Below are 26,506 nucleotides of genomic sequence, written 5' to 3'. Positions count from 1 at the left end.
CATCCAAATAAATTAGGCAGGTTATTTCCATAACCAAAACTGTAAGAAGCAATGTTGAAGGGGAAGGTAATTTATACGTGTACTACAGATACATGGATTATATCAAATTACCTATTTTTAAGATTATCTATCCTGTCTGACTCATAACTCTGTTTGCTATAATACATATTAGCTGAATTCAAATACAGCATGCTGTTCGAAAAGTGAAAAGGTAAAATAAATAATCAACATTATATAGCTTGCTATTCCAACTCAAACAATAGATGCACATGCCAGTTTTGTAGCCCGCCATTTCAATCCAATTATTCTAAATAAAGAAATGAAGATGGCATTAGTGAAGGTTGCAAGAATGGATAAGGGAGATTTTAAGTTTCTTAAGCATTCTGTTCTGGACTGATAGATTGGATGTTTAGGTATTATCCCGAACCACATAGAAACTGCTTTTTCTGAGCAGCTCCTCTATAACTGAGGTCAGGTGTAAATGCTCAGGCATACTTTGGGTACATGGCAATGTGAACAATGAAATTGCTTGACAAAGAAGAACAAAACATGAATGAAAAACAATGGTAAGGAGGAACAAGGCCTTAGTCCTGCAGACTAGAACATCTCTAATTCAGACATTAGTTTAACATGTAGGAACGAAACCTGTTCCAGTTTGCTGCAAAGAGAACCAATGTTAACCGGTTCACAGGGGTATATGTGTAGTTGAGATTCATAGAATAGAATAGAATAGAATAGAATTTTATTGGCCAAGTGTGATTGGACACACAAGGAATTTGTCTTGGTGCATATGCTCTCAGTGTACATAAAAGAAAATATATGTTCATCAAGGTACACATGTTTCCAAAGTGCAGAAAATGTGTATGTTAAAAGGCAGTTGTTCCCCAGGAACTCACAGCAGCCAACCAGTGATGGGTTTCAATTTTTTTTACTACCGGTTCTGTGGGTGTGGCTTGGTGGGCATGGCATGGCATGGCTTGGTGGGCGTGGCAGGGGAAAGATACTATAAAATCTCCATTCCCTCCCCATTCCAGGGGAAGGTTACTGCAAAATACCCATTTCCTCCCGATCAGCTGGGACTCGGGAGGCAGAGAATAGATGGGGGCGGGGCCAGTCAGAGGTGGTATTTACCGGTTCTCAGAACTATTCAAAATTTCCGCTACCGGTTCTCCAGAGCTGGTCAGAACCTACTGAAACCCACCTCTGCAGCAAACGTAACTTTCACTCCTCCAACTTTTTCACCACTGCCTTTGAGGTAGATTAGGCCAAAAAAGAGCGATGAGCCCACTGAGCTTCCATGGCTGGGTATAGACTTGAATCTGAATTTCAGAAGTTCTAATCCAACACCGTAATCATGACGTCACTTTTGGAGTCAACAAGATAGGAAGTCTTCCTCTCAAGGTCCTAGCCCCGTAATGGTGAACCTATAGGTTTAGGGCAGCTAAGCTGGCTGAGGAACTCTGGGAGTCGAAGTCCACAAGTCTTAAAAGAGCCAAGTTTGCAGACCCCTGGTCTAGGATGCCTGGGAAGGCCGATATCTGCTTTTTTCTCTTCTCTTCTTGCATGGGTGGGGACTAAACTCCTATTCAATGCCATACTTTCCCCACTGTTTGTAGACTTCGGCTGATAGGTTAATTCTAGAAACATACCTAAGGATATTCTTTTTCATTTTCCCCCATTTTGTATTTGCGCCAGATATAAAAAGAAGCCAAATATATTTCAGCTAAAAATATTTCAGAAATAGATTTTAGGAAGGACTAATGCAACAGATTAGCAGCTTCTTGCTAAGCAGATTCTTTAAAAGCATGGGCTGAACGTATTCTAAGCATGATAAATTCTATAACTAAAATAAAAAACACCAAAAACCCACCAAATACAAGAAGACACATTTTAACATGTATTGCAGAACAGTAATTATTGCTTATGCAATAGAAATAATAAAGGTAGCTTGTCATTAAGTACTACACTGCCTTTCATTTCTGCAACACTAAATTGTACTGGAATTAAAAGCTTAGTTTAAAAAAAAGTTTAAACATCCCAATCATGCATTATTTAACTTTTTTTTTTAAAAAAAAGAAATCCGTAGTGTTGAATCTTTATGGCTTACCATTAGTGAATGTCTATTGGCTGAAAGAAGGCCTGTCCCATATCCTGATCCAAGGCCTCCCATAGCTCCATTATGAGAAGAGCCTATTAAGCTATGGAGGTCACTATGACTACCAGGCATGGCAGTTGAGGGTCCCACTGCATGGTTCCGGAGAACATGAATAGCATCATCCAGTCTTTCCAAGCGGTCTTCAATTCGGCTTTGCTGATAGTTTATGAAAAAAATAAGAGAGCATCAGAAAATGCAATAGACTGTGTCATTTTTGGGCAGAACTCACATAAATGGTGAATCATAATTTTTTTTTTCCACTGCTACTGCTATGTGTCAGGCAGTTGAAGCCGAACATGATTGTTTGTAGCTGGGCTGTTTCTGAATCTGTTTCAGAAACAGATTTATTAAGAGTATTTTGCTTATTTTCCCCCCCTTTGCTTCACTGTAAATGAAACAATTGACACCCAAAACTAGCCTGTAAGATGCTATGAAAATTCTGTTTTCCAGAATCAAAAAAGATAAGAAAAATGTATATTGAAAATTTTGTAAGATGGATAAACTAACTGTATTATTATTTTAATACAGTTTTAATATTAAATAATATTTAACATTATTATAATATTGATATGTGTATTAAGATTACTAATATGATTATGGTTATTGTTGTATACTTATTTAAAATTAATTGAGCCCAGACAACACACAGTTCCAATAGACATGGAATTTTTTTATGTTTATAAAAGAGAAATGCATCAATAAAACATATATTAAAATAAAGAAAATTCTGTTTTCATTTTCATGGGCAAAACAGGTTCACTGATTCCCCATGAACATAATATTTACAAGACATTTGTTGCCCTGGGATCCTGAAATATTTTGCGTCAGAAATATCAAATTGCCATGACCTATTAAATTATTTCTGAATGCTAACTTCTTATCCAAGGCTTATTTACTTCTCACTGTTTTAACTGGGGCTGTGAAAATTGATATGTGGAATTCTATGATCAAAAATAGCCTGCATTGGACATATATTCCAATTCAAGAATAAGAAAAATAATACAGTATTTTATTCATTTATAGCACAAACATCTAAACAGGTTTCAGAACAATTTGAATAAGTTAAATGAGTACATTGCTGGCTGGGGAATTCTGTGAGTTGAAATCCACCCATCTTAAAAGTTCCTAAGGTTGAGAAACACTGGTTATCTAACGTTGTCTACGATACAAACAAACCCTCATACGGTTTTTTTAAGAAACAGTCCCTTGAAATCATCAATAATTTTCTGATTTAAAGTGCAAAGAATTATGGCAGGCATTTTTTTTTTAAGGGGAGAGACTTAAGATGATATAAGGTAAGGTAACCAATGTGTCTGGTTATATTCTGCCAAAATTCTTCATTATACAATTCTCAAGAATGTTTCTGAAGTGGCTACATCATTCTTACTGAAACCACATGGGAAAAAAGACTGGTGTCAACATACTTATTTAATATATTATGCAATGCTCAGTGGAAAAACACTACTTAATTTTCATTAATGGAAATGGTGATGCTCCTTTCTTATTCTGAATGTGGCTTCTATATTAGGACCATCATTTCTAACTTTCCCTCAGCTTCAAAAATATTTTCTCATGTGGCATTGGGGGTCTTTGTGGAAATGTATTCTTTGAGGAAGTAAAATCTAAGGCATCATTTTGTCACGACACTAACTGAGCAACTCTTTGTATAGTACAGTGATGGCTAACCTTTTTGCCGTTGTGGGGGAGCATGGGGGGGGTCACATGCGCGCCCACACCCATAATTCAATGCCCCCTGCGCCCTGCTGTGCATAAGCGTGCAACCCCCCTGTGCTCCCCCCACTTTTGGCATGCAACAGCCAAAAGGTTACCGGTGGGCCCGGTAGACCCATTTTTCACCCTCCCCAGGCTCCAGAGGCTTTCTTGGAGCCTGGGCAGGGTGAGAACAGCCTCCCCCCACCGGAGGCCCTCCAGAGGCCAGAAATGGGCCGTTTCCCGACTTCCGGTGGGCTCCAAAGGCCCAAAAATCAGCTGGCCGCTGTACACATACGTGCTGGAGCTGAGCTAAGGCAACGCTTGTGTGCCCACAGATATGGCTCCTCCACGTGCCATAGATTCGCCATCACGGGTATAGTAGGTTCACATTGAAGGCGTTATTCATTTTGTTTTGGCCAGTTTTGAATGTTTATAATTGTACTACAAGACTTATGGAGAAGAAGCCAATAACAAGCTACAATCATTAATCTAGGGAAATAGGTGTTTTCCCTTCTTGCCGTGACTTTATTCTTGGAACCCAACATTCAAACTGAACTTAAATTTTTAATTAATCCCACAGGCTCTAACAGGCAGTCTTGGCACTTTTGATGGGCATACATAGCTGAAGAACACCAATACAAGGTTATCTCTTGCCAGAAATATTACCATTGGTATTGGCTCTTATACTGATGTTTTGGAAATATCAGTTGGCAGCAGAATGTAGTTTACATAGACCGATATAGTTCGATGAACTGATATAAGCTAAGATGCTCTCCATAACGGCAGTACATTATCTCCTCTATGGTTATAAAAAATATTGAGAATGTTACAGGGCATGCACATTACTCATATATGTAACTCATCTCCATTTCAAAGCCAAAGAGCCAGTGTTGCCTGAAGACGTCTTCGTGATCATGTGGCCGGCATGACTAAATGCCAAAGATGCACAGAACTCTGTTACCTTCCCACCAAAGGTGGTCCCTATTTTTCTATTTGCATTTTTTACGTGCTTTCGGACTGCTAGATTGGCAGAAGCTGGGACAAGTAATGGGAGCTCACCCTGTTATGTGGCACTAGGGATTCAAACCGTTGAACTGCCGACTTTTCGATCAACAAGCTCAGGGTCTTAGCCACTGAGTCACCACATCCACGGAATAAATATTAGGAATAGCTTATTATGTTACCTATTTTTCCATATACAGTTAAGGCTTGATCATCTTACTGGTTAAACAAAGCAATCTAAGAAAGTAGCCCCCACCCCCCACCCCTTTTCCACCCCAAAAATACTGTATTTACATTCCCTGATTAGGCCACTCCTTGATTTTGCTTTTTAAGCAAACTTAATTTTTATCTTCTTCTTGTTTTTTTTCTACATGTATAGATTCCAACCTTACACAGTTCATATTAGCCAGCATGCCTTATTTCTATGTGTGGTATTTTACTACATAATCATTGATTAGCTAAATGTTTACGGAGATTCTCAGTCATCTAGGTCAGGGGTCTCCAACCTTGGTCCCTTTAAGACTTGTGGACATCAACTCCCAGAGTTCCTCAGCCAGCTTTGCTGGCTGAGGGACTCTGGGAGTTGAAGTTTACAAATCTTAAAGGGACCAAGGTTGGAGACCCCTGATCTAGGTCAACTATGACTGAGAATCTCCACAGATATTTAGCATTGCTGATTAGCTTATGAAAAAAAAAAGCGATATAGAAATCTGTTGTGCTTTAGGGAAGGATCTCCTATTTAGAAAGGATCAGGAGAAGAGTGCACTAATTAGTGTTGTGCTCCATTAGGAAAATGGATAGGAAAGAGAAGTAGACAGCATCAAGATATTAACAGGTAAGTAGTTCGCCATCGAGAAACATACCAAAGAATGTAAGGGACCTTCATAATTGGGAGATGATGATGCTTGCCCTCCATTTCTAGACCAAACAGCTGTTCCTGCTAATAGTAAAATGGGAGTTACAATTGGAACCATGCAAACGAAATGTCTTTTCAAAGACACTGAATAATACCATAGGTATGTACATAAGATTTCCCAACAGTCATATTAAACCACATCTCTTGTGCAGAACTTTGAAAACAAATATTTATTATGCAGCCCCACCCAGAAGCCACATCATGTCTCCAAATTTGCATGCCAGCATATAAGATTTCATCTATTTTGCAGTTGTGCATCAGAAAGCAAGTGGAAATTCATATATTTTAAAATATATTTATAAAAGAATTGTGGCAAGATGCTGCTAGCTTAACCCTAGTCGAAGGCCTTATCAATAATTTTCATTTATTATTATCGGAGAAAAATCTATGGTAGGTTTGTTGGTTGGTCTATTGGTCTATTGCCTGCAGTGCAGTTTTTGCTTAAATGTTTGCATTGAATGTATTAGCCGAAGCATTTTGCCTGTAAGGGTCCTAAAAATGTAAACTCTAAATTCTTGTAACCGATAGAGGTTGTTTCCTCTTCTGCTTTAAGTCTTTTAAATCAACTATCATATTTATTGCTTTTTTTAAAAAAAAAAGAATAAAATACAAGTGTAAATAGTATAATATATTAGCTTTCTAAGACAATCTCACTGACTACTCTAGGATCAGGTAGAATTTTGAAAACTTTCCTCACCAAATGTCTTCATGAAGTACAATAATTTAGATATTGGAAAAGATATTTCTGTAAATGGTACAATAATTCACTAATACTGAATAACTGAATAAGACAGAAGCCTAGTGTATTTTTGGCCTTTTTTCCTAGCCCATTTATGGTCTTTTTTCATCAAGAAGAATCACTGGGACAGATATATCAGTCTTCTTTAACTTGGGGTCCTATAGTTCATTACAATCCCTAACATTCCTAGCCAATCAATAGCCACACCTGTTGTTCTAATGCATCATAATTCCTGGTTGAGCAAAATTAACATACACAAAAGCAAAATATTCACTTTCAAATCTAAATTAGGGGTTTAATCATCCAGAGATCCTTTTAGATCTTAGATGAAAGTCTATCACTCTGGAATAACAACAAAAATAGTATCATTTTGGAAATGGACAGAACAGTTCATATCCATCTCTGCTGTCAAGATATTACATTGTTGACATTAAATATGTTCTATGGAATTAACTGTTTAACTTAAGATAGCCTTAGGATTTTTTTTTCTTCTCCATTTATTTATGATGCACGCATATACATATATGCTCCATGGCTTAGGGCCGGGTTACCTACGGGACCGTCTGCTGCCACCGATTGCCTCCCACCAACCCGTGCGCTCTCACAGGGAGGGACTCCTTAGGGTGCCGTCTGCCAGGCAGTGCCGACTGCCAACACCCAGGGGAAGGGCCTTCTCTGTGGGGGCTCCCACCCTCTGGAATGAACTTCCCCCAGGACTCCGTCAACTTCCTGACCTTCAAACCTTTCGCCGTGAGCTTAAGACACATCTATTTATCTGCGCAGGACTGGACTAGAATTTTAATTTTAAATTTAGTTTTTAACGGGGTTTTATTATTTTAATTATAATTTTAAATTCGGCCTTATTCAATAAGTTTTTTAATTAGTGTTTTATCTTGTATTTATATTTGTGTTTTATCAGGCTGTAAACTGCCCTGAGTCCCTCGGGAGATAGGGCGGTATAAAAATGTGATTATAAATAAATAAATAAATATAAATAAATAAATATACACAAGCATATACACACAATCATTCCCTCAGCCTTATAAACTTTGCTGCATGAAATTGAAATGCTTTCCAGACATAAGACAGACTTTTCTGTCTTCAACTTCAATTGGTATTCTTTTTGCTGATAAGATAAAAACCGATAGTAACTCCTCTCTTCCTGCCTGTCTGAACTGCAGGAAGTAAGGCTGTGAGCTTGCTAGATTGGAAAATGTAGTGTACATGATGTTATGACTGTCTGCTAAATCCCTGAAGTCTTGCTTACTCATGAATTAAATATTCAACCTCTTTAACCTTGGCGTACCACGTAGGAATGCTTTGTTTTTGCCATGAAATCATCCTTGGAACAGGTTGGACGATAACATAGGAAGAACTTAATAATGGAAGAAGAGACCATACATTACAAATAGTCTCACTTTCCTTTTACCATTTCCTATTTCCTCAAAAGGAAGAGCTTGGAAGGAGGAATAGATTCAGACGTATATATATTCAGATGAAACAAATGAAAATGTATGTGTCATGTCAAACTGACAAATGTATTGACTAATTTTAGATCCAACCCAGTGGAATATGTGTTTTATATTCCATTTCCTTAAACCTTTGGGGGAATGTAAGCCCTGTAATAATAATAGTTGCCTATTATTATTGCAATAATTGCATATTGTTGCATTTGCAATAATTCTTAACTTCTTCTTTCTGGATGGGTTGATTAATCTATTGTGTAATGTCTATGCCAATGATGGCGAACCTTTTCGGCACCAAGTGCCCAAACCGGATGCATGTGCGTGCTGGAGCCCCAGAAACTCGGAGACCAGCTGGCCAGTGCACATCTGCGTGCCAGCCACATGGTCTTCTGGTTTCCAATGTGCGCATGCGCACTGGCAAGCTGATCTTTGGGTTTCCGGGGCTCCAGCATTTGTGAGAAGATCAGCTGGCTGGTGTACATGTGCGGGCTGAAAACCAGAACAGCTGCCGATGGTGTGCGTGCCCAGAAAGAGGGCTCTGTGTGCCACCTCTGGCACACATGCCATAGGTTCGCCATCATGGGTCTATGCCATTAATACAGATGTTCAGAAACCAAGTTGAGTGTTCAAGCATCAGGGTTGTTTACTATGTAGCTCAGCCTTGAGTAATAAAGCAGACCTGAACGTATTAGCCTGCTCCCTGGAACCAGTTTACACAGTTGTACAAGTAGGACAGAAGTCCTTTCTAAGCCCTTGCTAGAGATCTTCATGCAATACTTTAATTTTACTATTAAGCCCCAAAATGTTGAATAAGTGGTAGTCTGAAATGGTTTCTTAGACCAGGGGTCTCCAACCTTGGTCCCTTTATGACTTGTGGGCTTCAACTCCCAGAGTTCCTCAGCCAGCTTTGTTGAAGTCCACAAGTCTTAAAGGGACCAAGGTTGGAGACCCCTGTCTTAGACAACTGAACTTCTGAACAAGCTTAAAACCATTAGTTTAAACATTTTCTTGCCATTTCATAAATTAATTGTTTGGTAAGATATAATTTTAACCACAATACCTGAAAGAGAAGGTGGTGAACCCACAGGAGTTGAAGGATTTGATGAAAAGCTGTTGTTGGTATGATCTGGAGAGTAAATCTTTAAAAGATGATACAGAATTAATCTAAAGTCACTTGGAATGGATACAGACAGAGGATTGGCAGTCTTCCTTACAAATATACTTACACTTATGACTCATAAGATGAAAAGGAGGCTGTGAAGAATATGAAACCAATATGACAAAAAACATTATGAAGAAATAAGACCGTTGTGATGAAGGACAACTTGTGGGAGGGTTTTTTAATCCCTTCGATTTAATTATCATAGTAGGTTCTACAGTACTAAAATATATATAGTGTACATAAATGGAGGGAAAAATCAGAAAATTACTTCAATTTAAGCTACAAATCTCAAATGGAATGAAGTTATGGAGAAGAAAATATTGAAATATAGAATAGTGAAACATACTTATTAAAGCAAACTCTACAAAATAGAAGATGGAAAAAAATAATCCTGACTGGTGTGTACAACTGTATATACATGGTTGAGTAAGTATATTAGAATTTTTTAGTTAAGATTCTCCCGGGTTTATCTACTTAATACCCTGAATAGATAAAGCTTCTATGATCATTTGGGACCTGATTAGAAATCATAAACATCATTAGACTCTTATCTTGTCAAATTATCAAAGCAGACCATGCTGGGAATTCATATTGGCCACTATTTAAGCTGGGCTCATGAACTTTTCCTTAGGGTTCTGCAAAGGCAATTAAATTAATTAACCCCTTGATCATCTCTCAGTTAACCAATGCCTCCAGGCACCAGTTAAAGTAGATTTTGTACTGTATCCATTATTTGGGAGTTGTGCTAATTTTTGTCTTTGTAACATATGTTAGCTGGACATGGAAAACATCAATTCTCATGAGAACTCACTGGAACTCTACTCTGCCCAGAAAATACATTGCAGTGAAAGTTCCTTTAAAAGTCAACGTTAAGTTTTAATGTGTAGAAATGCACTGTATATATACTTAATGGATCCTTACCCAAATCAGAGAAGGGGAAATAAATAGAATTGGTGGCAATTGGAAGTCAAGGCTGGCTTTTAAATATCAATCACTGCAGCAAAACAGATTGAGAGGCCCTTTGATCTTTTTATCCTGACTTCTGGGAGTCTGATTTCCCATATGCAGTGCCTAAGCAGATAGTATATCATCCAAATTATTGAAAGATGTGAACTGGGAATGATGATACGGTTTCTGATTACAGATTCACCACCCTACCAGGAAGTGGTAATTCTATGGAAAAGATCCATAAACTTGGTCCCTACCCATATGGGTGGATTATATTTCCAAGGAACTATGCCTAAAAATGTTCCTCAAACTAGGGAGCTACCCAAAGGCCTTTAAGCAGTGGTGAAATGTAAAATTTGTCACCATCGGTTCGGTGGGTGTGGCTTGGTGGTAGTGGGGGTAGTGACTGGGTGGGCATGGCCAACTTTTTTTTTTTTTACTTTTAAAAGCATTTTTTCGGCCGAAGAAAAAATGCTTTTAAAAGTAAAAAAAAACCACCCTTTGATGATTGCGCGGCTCAACTGGGCATGGGCAGGGGGCAGGGATTTTTGCTACTGGTTCTCCGAACCACCCGCTGCCATTGCTACTGGATCGGGTGATCTGGTCTGAACTGGGAGCATTTCATCCCTGCCTTTAAGGCTAAAAAGGGAAATTCAAAATTCAAAATCCTATCCCACCTCAGTGAGACTTACTCCCCTTTACTAATGGGAGATTTGAAAGACACAGTTGAAATAATTTAGCATTGAGATAGGGATAATTTTTGAATACTGCCCATCCAGTCTCTAACATAAATGTACAGCAATTCATGTTTCATGGAGCTATTCAAATTATTCTATCTATCCAGATTAATTATGGTCATGGCTTTGTCCCAAAGAACTCTACAATCTGTTTCTATGATGTAAAATGGGCATCTGAATCAGAAAGTTTAACATCCTTACATGATATAAATTCACAGCAGTCTTTGGATGAAAATATGTACAGGTAGTCCTTGATTTATGACTAGTCCTTTAGCAACCCTTTGATGTTACAACTGACCCGAAAAAGAGGACTTATGACCTGGATCTGAAGTTCTAATGGTACCTGCTCCTCCAGTTGTGTGACCGCACTTTGGGTGCTGAACAATGTGCCTGCATTTATGCCTGTTTGCAGTGTCATGTGGCCTATTTCACAGTGGCTTTGCAGAAAACCAGCATTGTTTTTTCACAAAAACATGTCGAAGTAAACAGTGGATTCGCTTTATGACTGAAGGGTTTGCTAAATGACCCACTTTACGACTGTTATGACCACGATGGGCATTACAGCCGTAACTTGAGGACCACCTATAAGTAAAGTTGGTTTAAATATGGTTTAGGTTTCAAATGAGACAAGGAAACCACTACAGGATGGGTTTGGCTACTGAATCACGTAACGTAAGCGTCATACGATTTCCAAGTGAATGGGAAACTATAAACAGTTTCAATTCAATTGCACAGTCTGCAATTAAGAATTTATCTCGAATTATCTAGATTTTTCAGAGCTATGTATTCAATCTTAACATGTTTTTATTCTAAATTATTTTAGCTCGGCCATGATAAATGTGTGCATATTTGGCTCTTGATTCCAACCCAGGTTCACGCTATTCAAATCATCCAAAACAAATACTTTCTTACAGATGCAAGTGCTTTCCCCAGCGCATCGCCTGTCTGTGAACTTCCTGCAGTTCCACTTCCTCTGTTTGCTGAAAAACAAACCCAAAAAAACAAAACAAAAAGCACATGAAGACAAGAAAATAAATCTGTTTTCCATACACTGCACCCGTATCCATAATTCAGCTGCATTTTAAGGGCGAGTTATACAAATTGTAATTAGTGTTACTGTTATTAATTATGGTGGATTTCATACATCTCAAACATACCTCTCATATTTCATGTTCAAAACTGTTTTTGTTGCAAGCTATTTCAATCTAGTCTTCTTTCTGCGGTGAGTGAGATACAGAGCAGTGGGTCTTTGAACAGTATTAACCTAGCATTTTACAAGAAGAGAACTGCAAAGCCCCCTAGATCAGGGGTCTCCAACCTTGGCAACTTTAAGCTTGGAGGACTTCAACTCCCAGAATTCCCCCAAAGCTGGCTGGGAAATTCTGGGAGTTGAAGTCCTCCAGACTTAAAGTTGCCATGGTTGGAGACCCCTGCCCTAGATGCTTTATTTTGCTATTCTCTTCGGCTAAAGAACAGAAGGCCTTATTCAACTGCCTTCAAATATATAGAGAGATGGGAGACTGAAATCACCGCAATTCTATATTGTGTCCACCTCCAAGTAAAGACTTACTCATTGCCTCTATCCTATATTTAATCATGCTGAGGGAGCCAGATGTCTTATGTCAGTTCTTTGGGGCAGATAACATCAGGAAGCAAAGGCCACAAGAATTGTCAGAATTATATCATTAGAAGGTACGACAACAGAATCTTGAAATCCTGACCGAGATTTACTTGATCTCCTCTTATACGGAGAAACCAAACATAACAATCTTGAGTTTTTCCCCCTCACCCCTCCTGCCCTTCTGGGCTAAGTAGAGGTTTGCACAACAGTTTTTGAATCCCTTTGAATCTCCATGCCTGCTTAAAACTTGGCATCAAAATTATTCCAAATAAGCCATTCTGAAATTCCGAAATAATCTCTCGCTGGGAATATCTGACTTCGTAGAGTTGATATTGTGTGGAAAAATATGAGGGGGGGGTACTGCCTTGAGTTCCAGTACAAAACCTGAGATATTATCTAATAAGGGAATAAATAAATTTCATGCTCCCTTTTTCAGAACCAAGAACAACACATGGAGTTACTTCTGAGTACTGTATTTTTCGGAGTATAAAACACACTTCCCCCCCAAAAAAGAGGGTGAAAATTTGGGTGTGTCTTATACATTGAATATAGCCCCGCCCACCCGTCAGCCCCCACCCATCGGCCTCCGCACGTCCTCTCAGATGGAGCTTTGGAGGATGAAAAAGCAAGGCGCAAAGGCCAAAATGGCAACCCGGAACAGCTGCTGCCTTGTCGGACCGGTTCCGCGCTTCATCTGCTGTACTCACTGGAGCGCCCTGTGACAATCAGCTGCATTTTTGAAGCTGCGTATCTGCCCCAATGAGGCGCATGCGAGTGTACTGTAGCTAGTGCGTGCGCACATTCACAACCAGTGAACCTGTTGCTAAAGTTCACCTCTGGGAACAGCTGATTGGGGATATTCTGGGAGGCTGATCCACCCTCCAATCAGCTGCTCATGCTGAATCAGGCTAATGTGCTGAAGCTGACCAGCCTGTTTGCTAAGGATGCTAGCCAGATGACTACCCATGGATGCTGGTAGTCAGAGGCAGATTTTTTTCACCTTATTTTCCTCCCCCAAAACTAAGGTGCGTCTTATACTCCGAAAAATACGGTAGTTCCTTTATCGTTGCTTGCCTACAAACATAATCTTGCCAAACTAAAGCTATTATCTGCCATAAGTATATTCTCGGGGGTGTCTGACCTTGTTCTCTTCCTGTCCACCAGACATTCCAAGCCCTCTGTCTCTTTGCCCTCTGGGAAAAAGCCCCTTTCTCCTATGATTCCAGATTATATTCAACTACACTGCTTCATGTAACATGCAAAGCTAGCAGATGGCTTTGCATACGATAATTCAAACATCGTTTGAGTGATCCCATTGTGATCCACAAATAATGCCAATGGTGTGGGGGTCAAGGAAACTGCTTGCATTTGTCTATGAACTCATCAGGAACAGAGCTCAACTCAAAGACTTTACCTTTATGAACTAATGATGTGACCTCAAGCCTTGCGTTCTGTCCAACTCAAATAACATCATCAAACCCATAGCATGATGGAGCTAATAATTAATCCCATCCTTTTAAATGTACGAAAAAACAACAACAACCCCTATACCAGAATGTTAAATGCAACTATTTTCATAAGGGTGAAATTATAAAGGTGATATTACAATAATTATAATCCCCATGTTTCTGGCATAATGTCTAAATAATCATCTGCTTTAATGGATTTGTTTGTGGATGCCCTTTTTATAATTGTATGAAATCTTTTGTATATGCCAAGGTTACATAAAAATTGTCCTATACGTGTTTCACAGTCTTCACTGGCAGGAATATAATGGTTTTGCAATCTAGAGCTAGCTATACCAAACAAAAAATAAAATAAAATAGAGGATTACTCTCAGTTAATACATGCAACATCCAGCCTGTTCACCAGTCTCTAACTTGAATAAGAGCAACAAGTACATTCAGGAAATAGAAAACTTGAGCCAATTTGATATTTTTTTCAGATAAGATGTACTGACACAGCAGGATAAAATTCATGTCCCTCTTGTGCCATATGACAGTTTAGCACCCCACTGCACTGGAAGCTTAACACACTAGTAAAAAAATTAAGTGCAGTATTATGTGACTGTTCCCATAATAAAATCACAGTAAAACCAAGGCTTCAAGGGAAGGCGCACATCATGTTCCCACTAAAAAAGCCACATACTGCTATCTATCTTGCAATTCAAAAATGTCATTTAAAGTGAGAGTAGAAAGTGGGATTAATACATGAATGAGGCAGATCTTCTGGACTAATCTTTAGCATATGCTACATTAAATCTTTCGTAGTAAGTGGCTGCTTAAAGGCTCTGAATCTTTGAAAACACACAGAAAATACTTTGCATAGACTGAAGCATCGCTTAAGTTAATATCTTCCAGGTTTTTGTTTTTTTTTAAATGTCTTCGAGTCTGTGTTGATTTCTGGCGACTGCCTGGACCAGTCCCTGTACTTATCTTGGCAAGTTGTTTGGAAATGGTTTGCCCTTGCCTTCTTCCTGGGGCTGAGAGAGAGTGACTGGCCCAAGATCATCCAGCTGGCTTAACGTTAAAGGTAGGACTAGAACTCACACTCTCCCAGTTTCTAGCTTGGTGCTTTACCCACTGCACCCAATGCTTCTGTTTTAATATCCACCTAGAAAAATTTCCTTTTGCTTGGTCTGCAATTTTCTCTTAGGATATCACCGGTTAACAATTATTTTCTCTTCAAGTTTCTGTCTTTTTCCAGATTGCAAGTTAACTTTGAGATAGCAGCCAAGAATGAAATTTAATAATACAAGTTTACTTTCTTGGAGAGCAAAATCAGACCAGGCAAATAAAAGGGGCTGGATTATTCACAGATCAAACTCTAATCCTACACTCTTGTTGACCTGAGTTTCCAGTCAGTATAGCAAAAACTCCAGCCAAATATCCTTTTTAATCTGTGACTACATGAAAAGCAAACTTTTCTTCTATGATATCTGATCAGCTCCACAAGCTCTTTCCCCAGAAAACAGATGAGGGGAAACTGACAGGACTTGCCTTCTTCAATTCGGTAACAACCCTACAACTCACCCATTATACTTTCTGTTCCATTTGCTGGAGGTGTACAGGAAGAAGCACTGTAATGGGTTGTGGCACTGCGATGGAAAGTGGACATTGGAGGAAGACTGGAATTGATGTCTGCTGAGGAGTGTGATGGGTAGCTCTGTGGCACATAGCAGGGAAAGATAACATTTCGGTTAGCAGGTGATGGTTGAACAGAGTTGCTGATGTTTTTCACTCACTCACCAAACTTATATAACTCACATATAGTTGACTCTGGGCAGCCTCAAAAATTTTAAAAATCCATAAAACCTATTTTTTAAAAAACCCATCCCACCTTCCATAGCAGCAACAACACAATCAAATTAGCCATTTAATCGGCTCCATCTCCATTCATGATCCCTAGATCTGCTCACGAATTCCCGTTTTTAGAACCATGCTTTTCAGAAAAGCAGTAGGGTGCAGGCCAGTTGTACCTTGGGGGAGTGATGTCCCATAAAGAAGGATCATTGTACAATGAACCACTATTTTTAGGAGATCTTTCATTGTCCGTAAATAATCTTGATCACCCAGCTTGGATGGAAAGGTAGATCAAAAAAAAAAGCAATTCAGTGACATCTCCCAGGGGGACTTTTTTGGGGGATTGTACCCTTGTTTCATCCTAAAATCTTTGATTTGTAGCTGAGAGACCCATAGGCGTTAAGGTACAACATGACCTGTACCAGAGGCCCAGCAGAACGTAAGAACAATGGATCAAAGAACAAAACTCCATTGTAAGGCTGTAAAAATTGTTCACATTTATGTCAGGGAAGGCTGTTTTAAAGATTGTCACACAAAGAAGCATCTTCAAAGGAAAAAGAAAAAAAAGAAAGCATCCTGAAGACAGGGTCCTGCTGTATAGAGTTAGCTCTGCTTGGCCTCCTCCTCATTTTGCAATTAGGATTTAAAGTCTCACACATGTGGGGGAAAAAAAGAGATTTTATTTTTAAACCATGAAATGTACAGAGGTGTCTGCCTCTCTCTCTGTGCGTGTTGTCCATGAAAAGACACCGGATTTCTTCACTGGTAATTCTGCTTTTGTCAGATGGTTTTTCTTTTAAGCGGTGAAATCCATGGTTCTTCTCTTCCAACAGAGATAAACATGAGCGTGTGAGAGAAGAGTGGTTTAAATTGGCTAACAGTTTGTCTTCTATATTTGTGGCACACGCAGATTGACACAGAGTGCTGATTTAGTAGCCTTACCAAGCGGTCGTGAGGATGAAGACTGCAATAGCTACTGGACTGTGGAAGATGAGATGAATTGGCCAACATGCCTCCATACCCAGGGGGATTCATTCCACTGGATGAGTTCCACGGATCACTGCTATGGTGGCCGTCTGTAAAATGTACAGAAGAAAATACAGCTTCTCTAAACATTCAGTTCTCTGACTAACATTCCGAGGTCGTGTTTTTAGTCAATGTTAAAATTAGCATTCTAATAGGGTTTGATGAACGCCTTACATGTCACAGTATTGGATAGCAGTTTACAATAAAAGATAGCAATCACAAGTGGAGAAACTGTTATCATCCTTCGTCATTTAGGAGCCACACTAATCTTATGTAACTTACATGAGCATAATTTTTTTTAAAAAAAAGTTTTCTAAACAGGAGTGCAAATGACATTCCTGAAATCACCACTGGTTAGTCAGAGATATTCTGTGCAATTTTTAAAACATTTGTGCTATTTTTATTAGAAACCCAGATAGTTGTGACCTATATTGTTATTAATCCTTGCTCGATAAAACTGGAACCTAACAGGTTTTTTTAAAAAAAGAGCATTTAAATAAGAGTCTAAGTAGATTCTGGGGTTTTATTTTAGCACATAAATACATAAATATTTTGATTCCAGGACTTAACTTTTTGGCCAACTTCATATCCCAATGTCATATATAAAATATTTATGAATCAGAACAGAGATATCTATGATTTAGGAAGATGCTCAGAAACTTATCTCATAGAGATTCTTAGTCATTTAGGCCATGGTTGTCCCAAATATGGTTTTTCAAGAGGCAACTGGACTTTCGGATTTTTTTTTTCTTTGAAGACGTTTCGCTTCTCATCCAAGAAGCTTCTTTAGCTCTGAAACATCTTCAAAGAAAAAACAGAAAGACCAGCTGCCTCTTGAAAAACGCATCTTTGGGTTTTCCTATAGACAGACATTTACCAACAAAAGCTAATTGGAAAAGATACATATTTAAAAGAAAGAAATTTAAAAGAAATTTGTCTCCAGAAATTTTTCTTTTCCATTTTTCAGTTGATGAACCCTTATTTTTTTTGAACTCAGATATTGGTTTAGGGGAAAAGTTGAGAGAAAACTAAAACTTCATTATGGTATTATGATTATAGATCGAAACACAAGGATCAGCTAAACTGAACTCATTAGTTTGCAATCAATTTTAGACTAAAATACATTATGAGCTATTTTAAAATAAAGCATAAACAGAAGCTATTTTCTTCTTGACAATAAATTGGTGCCTAGTCTCATAGATTAACAAAACAATCTGGAGTGTGTTATTTGAGTTTTCATTATCCAGAAGATAGCTAATGTACTACTTATCTGGCGATCCAAGAATATTATGCAGTTATATTTGTCCGCATGGAAAGTACAATAAAGTCAAACTTTCAATGGTATAAGCCACAAGGGTAAAATTTAAGACTCTGGGGGATGTTCTTGAAGCTGCCTTCCAATATCCTTGAAGGAAATTAAATCAAGGAAGCATAAACACAGTTTAAAAGTTGGAAGTATGGTTGCAGTTCATATTTGTGGGTCAAATATGAAGCTCTGTCTGGACATTGGAATCTAATAGTTTCTGCCTTGCTGCAAATTTATTTGAACATAACCCAAAACTCAAATCAACAATGGACAAATTTGAAGCATCTTCTCTTTGATCTCTACTTTCAAGAAGACAACAAACTGTTAGCAAGCATTGAGGGAGCTACGCTATACAAAAAGTAATCTTTAATTTTAAGTTGGAAGCATCAATCGATGTCTACTCTCTATCTTTAATAAATCTGTATCAAAACACTGGGTCATAATGAGCAACATGAAACAATTTTCTCAAAAGATTTTGACTGCATTGCTCATAAGGCGGTAACCATCCAAAATTTAAATAAGGAGCTGACCAACAATAAATGTAGCTGGGATATAACTAACTCCTCTAACACAGAAAAATGGGTACAATATCTTTAAAGTATACAGGTAATCCTCAACCTATGATCACAACTGAGTCCAAAATTTATATTGCTAAGTGAAACATTGCAGTTGTTAAAGTTAGTAACATGATAGTTAAGTGACCCTGCCTTCCCCATTGACTTTGCTTGTCAGAAAGTCACAAAACGTGATCACATGACCCCAGGACACTGCAGGACACTGCAACCACCACAAATATGAAGCAGTTACCAAGCATCTGAATTTTGATCACATGACCACGGGGATGCTACAATGGTCGTAAAGGTGAAAAACAGTCGTAAATCCAGTGTCCAGTGCTACTTTAACTATGAACGGTCACTGAATGAACTGTTGTAAGTCGGGGACTATCTGTACTTTTGTCATTCCGTATAATGTAATTGGTATATGTTTGCTCACTGAGAGGCATCACTTCCAAAATGTGTATGAAGTGTGATACTTTTAGCACGTTCTAATTTTTAAAGCTGGAATTCACTTTGAAGTCCATGGTGTGTAAACTTGATCAGCACTAAAGAAACTGATCTCCCATTTTTTAAAAAAGTAAAAAAAGTGTACTAGATGTTTTGCTGGTTCTGATTAAAGTTCTGGAAAGATTACTCATCCCAAGAGTGACCAGTGAGATACATCTTGGCTGGATTACAAAGATGATGTGAAAGTGATAGCTTCCCATTGCTATTTGTTCTAATTACCTGGTATTCAGTAATATACTCTAATTCCCCCTGCCATTTATTTTTATCATCAGAACAACAGAATATATCTTTGGTTAGACTAAGAAATAGTAACTTGCCTAAAGCCACACACTGAGTTGGCTAATTAAATGAGCATCTACATGGAGGCTTGTCCATTAGATTCAAATACTCTAATCACTATATAGATTATAACTGAATTCATTTAGCTAACATGTTGCTGATAGACACATTAATTATAAATATCATCAAAGCTGTTTCAATATAGTGGGATATTTTTTTTTTTATCAATGTTCTGCCTTTTGAGAAACTTCCAACATGGACTTTCCTTGCACCACTTTTTTTTTTATTTGCATTTATATCCCGCCCTTCTCCGAAGACTCAGGGCGGCTTAAACTATGTTAGCAATAGTCTTCATTCTATTTGTATATTTATATACAAAGTCAACTTATTGCCCCCAACAATCTGGGTCCTCATTTTACCTACCTTATAAAGGATGGAAGGCTGAGTCAACCTTGGGCCTGGTGGGACTAGAACCTGCAGTAATTGCAGGCAGCTGCTGTGAATAACAGACTGCATTAGCAGTCTGAGCCACAGAGGCCCTAACTAGATTCTCCCTGCAGAGGCCACTGACCTCTGCAGGGAGAATCTAGCCATTTGGTTGGTCTGCCTTGGATATTTAATGAATACATGTGGTTTCTAGAGGATGCTTGAGAACTTTCTTGTGGTCTTGGTTGACCTAACTGAACCTTGAAATATAGAAGTGACTGTATCTCCTGGCGAGATTGTTCATAAGGAACATCTCCTATTTTTCATCTAGAGGCCCCATCCTCTGCTGAGAAGCTTTGGGAGATGAAGCAGTACATGGGATGCCTAGAATAGCAATTACATACAACAAGAGAAAATACGACTGAAAATATTTATAAACTCAACTTCAAACCTACAGGATGGCAGTAAGAACAGCAAAGTTCCATTATTATCAAGATATAGACTGGGACCATGAGGGAAAATTTGACCAACAGTTGAAAAGACATACTTTGTTGAGACTGGAAAACCAAACTTGGGGAATAAGAAGCGATAGCATACTTTTCAGTTAGGGTTCTGATATGTTGGAAGTTGGAATGTGATTGCATTGATTGCTGTTGTTGATGCCTTAGATAGAATGATGTCTTGTCATGATCCTACTGGAGCTCTCATGTACCTTCAATACTATTGATCTCTGCTTCTTTCTGGACTATCTGTGAGGGTTGGGAGTGAGGGAAACATGACACAGTTCCACACCAGCTGGGCAAAATCAAGGAAACACAGATTTCAGCAAGTTCTGTTTATTGCAAGTTTGAGGGTATATACAGAGTGTCAAAAACTGCAAAAGAAATTTTCCACCTTCCTTCATAGTGCTTTCATTAAGGTGGAGTCTTTTTTGAAGTATCTGAAGTGCTTCTTCCTAAATTTCTGCCACCTGGGCTGAATCCTTCTTTATATGATAAACTGCTGTCTTTTGATTGTTTATGTCTACTCTCCCTTTTCTTATGAAAGGCTTCATTTTACTCCCAGGAAAGTAGACCCAGGAGGTAATATGACGCTGACATGATACTGGTGATGTGGTAGATTATGAACTATTCTTGCTTAAATTACATTTGGGGGGGGGCTTTAATTCTGAATACTATATGTAGGGATTGTAAGCTACTCAGAGTCAGTCTCTAAAACTCCAAGCAATGAAACGTTGGGAACAATAGTCATAAACAAACCTTCTACACTTTAGCAAAAGGAAGCAGCAAAAGAAACACATTTAAAGAAGCTAGTATCCCTGAATGAATGAACACAATGGGTTAGCACGGGATAAGTCCAGTGAATAAGTATTATGTGAATAAGTCCCACAAAAGTGTTTAAGTTTTATTTTTGTTTCTCCCCCTAATTATTTTGTTTTAATAAGATATTATATCTCATCTCTGCTATTGGTAATTTTCCTACTTACACTAAGTTTTATTCATAAAGAATATTCATTCTTTTTAAAAGCCTGACATGAAATCATACAGTTTATCGTTCTAGTTCTGGCCTTCCTTTTTCACTCTGTTGTAGTTGTATGTCAAGCTAAGGATAGGAACTATCAACACATCTGGCTGAAATGAATTCTAATTCATTAATGAAGTTGGTTCTGAACCTATTTCTTGTCAAGTTAATTAATGACAATGATTGCTGTGAAAGGTGGTGAAAAAGTTATTCTCTGGAGTGAAAAAAAAAGTATTTTCCAGAACATTCATAACATCAGTTATCTGCTAATAAAAGTATCTGTTATCTTTTCTACAGAGATGCAACAGAGAAGATAAGCAAGAAACGTCTGAGAAATTAAAATATCTACAAAAATATCCCAAAGGTGTTTTTTTTTCCCCCCCAAGAGGCGAGTGGACCTTCTTTGAAGATGTTTCACTTCTCATCCAAGAAGCTTCTTCAGCTCTGACTGGATGGTGGGGAATGAAAGGATCCTTCCATTCCCCACCATCCAGTGGGGCTGAAGAAGCTTCTTGGATGAAAGACAAAACGTCTTCCAAGAAAAACCAGGAAGTCCAGTCGCTTCTTGAAAAAAACACCTTTGGGACAACCATGACCTTGATGACTGAGAATCTCCATAGACATCTACAAAAATAGTTTTGCCTTACCTGATGTCCTATATATGGTTGAGCCAAAATTCTACTGTGTTTCCCCTAAAATAAGACCCTGCCTTATATTTTTTTGAACCCCAAAATAAGTGGTTGGCCTTATTTTCTGGGAGGTCTTATTATTTTGGGGCGTGGAACAAGACGGGGCTCCTCTTGCCGTCTTACCTGATTTCCAGCTCTGTCTCCCAAACCCTAACCAGAGGAAATGGCAGGAACTGGCTGTGCATGTGTTTAAATATTTTCGGGGAGGGCTTATTTTGGGAGGAAGGTTTATTTTAGGGGAGGGCTTATTATCAGGGGATGTCTTATTTTTGGGGAAACACAGTAATAATTTGATTTCTTTGCTGTTTTGTTCCCCCCCAACCATCTTATTATTCTATTAATTGCTATCTTGATTTATTGTTTTTTTAAATTCTACTGTATTAGTTGTAAAAGGCTGTATAGGTATGTTTGCATAAACAGAAAAAACACTGTTCATATATTACAAAATGAAACTTAGCTAATGGATAACAATAAATGAAATGAATCAGAAAAGCTCAAAGGGAGAAGAGCATTGGCAATTATAGTAGAAGCTTATTTATAACTGAGAAGATTTAAAATTCCAAGTCAATGAACGAAACATGATTCAAAGGAAATGCAGTTATTTTTATTTATTTAATTTATTTTCTTATTACATTTTCATGCCACCCCCTCCCCTATAAGGACCTACAATTTAAAGGACAAAAATAAAATCTGTACCTAATTTAAGAGACAAGAAGCCATTCCACAAGGAACGGCAACAAGATTGGATGAGATCAATTAAAATTCTTGCAAATTTTCCCACCTGTTTCTTTCCAGTTGCATTGGTTTGTAACTCCCTGCATGGCCAATGGACTTATGAAAAGAAGTTGGTTTGTGGGATCTTCATGGAGCTCAAGCAATAATATTATTAATAAATACAGCTGTTGAATATAAAGTTTTTTTAATATCATTTTTTTCTCCATCAATGATTGGTTTACATGTAAAATCTCATTTCTGAAATTATATTTAAGGTGAGTGAATAACTCCTCTCCATGTGGGACTGATTACACCTTGGATTTTTCTGATCAATTTAATTGCTCTATCAATTGAATATTGTTACAAACTATTTGACCTACCATGTTTCCCCGAAAATAAGACCCTGTCTTATATTTTTCCCGGCTAGCTCAGCCACAGTTGTGTCAGACGCCGTGAGAGTAAACAAGCCAACTTGATTTTCTTTTGCAACAGTGACTTCGTTTATCGAGTGTGCTACAAACTGGGTCTCAGTAATTGTCGAGGTCTCTCTATACAAAGTCAGCGCTGAGAGCTTCTGCCTCTCAGCCCCTTTTAAACATCCCACGCGGCTCATGCCCCGCCCCATGGCTGAACTGCTTAGTTATTTGGACGTCCGGCCATTCTCTCCCTCCTCATCTGACAGCCTCAGCTGCCACATCATCTGCCAAATCCTGGAACTAAAGCAGTTCTTCATGATGTCCAGCCCTCATCTCCCTCTATCCCGGCCACCAGTGTGATGGTCCCCTCCCCCTGCTTCCCAAACGCAGATCCCTGCAGCCCTTGAACAAGTCCTCGGTAATTCATCCTTTTGGATCTTTGATTGGGGCTGCTCCCAGGATCCAGCTCCCTGTAGTGTCATGTGTCTGGGCTCAACCATTTTTTGAACCCTGAAATAAGCGCTTGGCCTTATTGCCACGCACTCAAAAGTCTGATTGGGCTTATTATCAGGGGATGTCTTATTTTGGGGAGAACAGGGTAGTATTATAAAGTAATTCTTTGAAGTGGATGCAAAGAACTGAACACATTCATCGCATTAGCTGTTTTTATACAAAATATTTTTGAGTGTAGCCAACACTAAGGCTTCAAGGTTCTGATTCAAATCATGCCGAAGGCCAGTAAGGCCCACTGAATATGATTAGACTTATCAGATTTTTTTGCACATCTTACTGAAAATATTTGTAATCAAGTATTTCCACTAGACAAAATTAAACCTATCGTTATTTCTTGAGCACTATTATGCGCTATTGCTTTTCAAAGTTTGGAATGCTGCATTTCAGATCTTACCACTGTAGGCTAACTCCTTAATTTCAAATGGAAGAAAGAGGCATACAGACATATCTTGTGCCATGTTTACCATCCCTTCCCAATGAATGCTAAGATCTGGGTAAGGGACAGCTCCATTTTGTCCCAGGAGCCTAGGAATTTATGTTTGCATCAAATCATGAGCACATTCGCTATGTAGGAGTCTGTGTGTCTGAATTCAAAGTGGCACTAATATTATTATTTCACCACCAAATATGTTCGCTTCCGTAAACGTTTGGAAGAGCAACAAAGTAAGCAATGTTGCATATTGTGAATTCGAAGTTGGCAGCAAAACCGACTGTACAAAATGTTTATTAAAAGATCCCTTTCAAATCCGCAATATGTCTTGTGGCCTTGATCATCCTTTATCTGTCTGGCATGCTACTATGTTAACCCTTTAGCTTTGAAAGAGAAATCAAGATTGCCTGGAATTGTCCATCTGGCAGGAAACTCTGTAAACAAAGAACTAAGCTCAAGACTTCAGCATCCTGTCCTTAAGGACTCTGATCCTTAAGGACTCACTGATCCTTAAGGACCCGCATCAGAAAATCCCTTCTATGATAACATCCTACCTTGCATGAAGAAAGAACTAGGAAAAGTGCTGGCTGGTGGTTTTGAGGATGGATAGCCGGGCGAATCCCGATTGTAATCGGCAGTGCTTGCAGAAGGGGCATAAACCTATGGACAGAAAGAACAAGAGCAAAGGGTTAAATGCACTAATATCTTTCCAAAAATTAGAATTTTTAAATTTGTTAAACTGTACAGCACCACTGTATGATTCTCTTTATTGGTATACGGCTGTAGTTAAAACCTACTTCAGCAAACATTGAATCTGCTATCGAAACTCTACTTTTGTAACCTTCAATTGGATAAAACAGTGCATCGTAGGGAAACAGTTTTTGAAAATGTGATTCAAATGGATTATCTTATAAAAGATGAGCCCAAAATCTGGAACCTATGTAAGGCTGAAATTTGGCAAAGTTAGGGCCAAATTTTCCATATCACTGCCAGACTCCAGTGGTGGTTTGCCCCCGGTTTGGACCGATTTGCAAAAACTGGTAGTAAAACCGGCGGGAAGGCTCTGCCCATGACCCGGACATCATCAGGAAGCTTCTGTGCATGTGCAGAAGCACACGTGTGCAGCCCCATTGCAAACTGGTAGTAAAGGTAAGTAGAACCCACCCCTGGTCCACTCCCACAATTTTTGCCTGCATGTGGTCATTCTGTTTCTTTTTTAGGTCAGGAAATGTCTTTGAAACTATGACCCAACAGGTCACGGTTTGTCTAGTACATGATAAAATGACTAAAATTTTCTCCATGAAAACCACTCCTATGAATTCAAATCCTGGTAGTATACACTTAAAAGGCCCACCCTAGTATTCTCATCCAATATAAATCCAAAGATATATTCACAAAACAGAAGGAGAACTTATCACTCAAGGATATCGTTTGCCATCTAAATTGCAGTTTTGCGGTAAAAGTCTACTAAATAAGACATTAAAGGCTCATAATTTTACTGTGGCATGCCAGCTTCTTATTCAGTTATTTTCTTAAGAAAAATTCTTTTTGGAAAAAATAAACAAATAGATGGAATCATGATCTTCATGGGAAACACAAGACATATTTGGGACCCCTTAGGAACAATGGAACATACATCAGATTTGAGATGAAAAGGTATGCCATTAGCACACTACCAGAGAACCATTAAATTTTATGAACCATCTGCTTTATAGCCTCCTCCAGTTTTCTCCAACCACAAGGAACTTTAGACATAGCTTGGGCCAAGTCACCTAGTGAGCATCTGTGGATGACAATGGAACTGAATCTTCCTGAGTGTTTCTGTTCCTAGTCTGATACCTTAATTGTACCACACTGGCTCAATCCTGTTTATTTCCATTGTTGCAAGAAGGCAGAAAGCGCTGGTCATCTCCCTCCCTCCCTCCCTCCCTCCCTCCCTCCCTCCCTCCCTCTCTCTCTCTCTCTCATTCTCTCTCTCATTCTCTCTCTCATTCTCTCTCTCTCATCTCTTTCTCTATCTATCTATCTATCTATCTATCTATCTATCTATCTATCTATCTATCTATCTATCTATCTATCTATCTATCTATCCAGTGGGGGGATTCAAGTAATTTAACAACCGGTTCTCTGCCCTAATGATTTCTTCCAACAACCAATTTGCCAAACTGCTCAGAAAGTTAACAACCGGTTCTCCCGAAGTGGTGCGAACTGGCTGAATCCCACCTATCTATCTATCTATCTATCTATCTATCTATCTATCTATCTATCTATCTATCACACATTTTCACCCCTCTGTATTATCTTTCACTGCCTCTGCTTTCCAATGTGAAAAAAACTGTGGAAGCACTTTTCTGAAAATGC

General features: G+C 38.6%; 1 protein-coding gene across 21 annotated transcripts in view; it reads right to left on the bottom strand.

The window, feature by feature from the left end:
* TCF4 (transcription factor 4) overlaps positions 1–26,506 on the bottom strand; it is a 435,153-nt gene that overhangs the window by 43,465 nt on the left and 365,182 nt on the right. For 17 of the 21 annotated variants that reach the window (XR_009153615.1, XM_058170654.1, XM_058170657.1 and 14 more), the window contains 7 exons: positions 24,700–24,805; positions 16,704–16,837; positions 15,492–15,624; positions 11,751–11,818; positions 9,052–9,130; positions 5,734–5,810; positions 2,108–2,311 (listed from right to left, as the gene is read on the bottom strand). Coding sequence is in view for 20 of the 21 variants with exons in the window: in XM_058170654.1 (XP_058026637.1) it covers positions 2,108–2,311; positions 5,734–5,810; positions 9,052–9,130; positions 11,751–11,818; positions 15,492–15,624; positions 16,704–16,837; positions 24,700–24,805 (801 nt within the window). In the remaining variant the exon portion in view is untranslated. The remainder of the gene's footprint in view (positions 1–2,107; positions 2,312–5,733; positions 5,811–9,051; positions 9,131–11,750; positions 11,819–15,491; positions 15,625–16,703; positions 16,838–24,699; positions 24,806–26,506) is intronic. The other 4 variants (XM_058170650.1, XM_058170652.1, XM_058170669.1 and 1 more) reach the window with 1 other exon arrangement.

The sequence above is a fragment of the Ahaetulla prasina genome, chromosome 2 (assembly GCF_028640845.1).
Source record: "Ahaetulla prasina isolate Xishuangbanna chromosome 2, ASM2864084v1, whole genome shotgun sequence".
Classification (NCBI taxonomy): Eukaryota; Metazoa; Chordata; class Lepidosauria; order Squamata; family Colubridae; genus Ahaetulla; species Ahaetulla prasina.
This window is presented reverse-complemented; position numbering and strand designations above follow the sequence as displayed.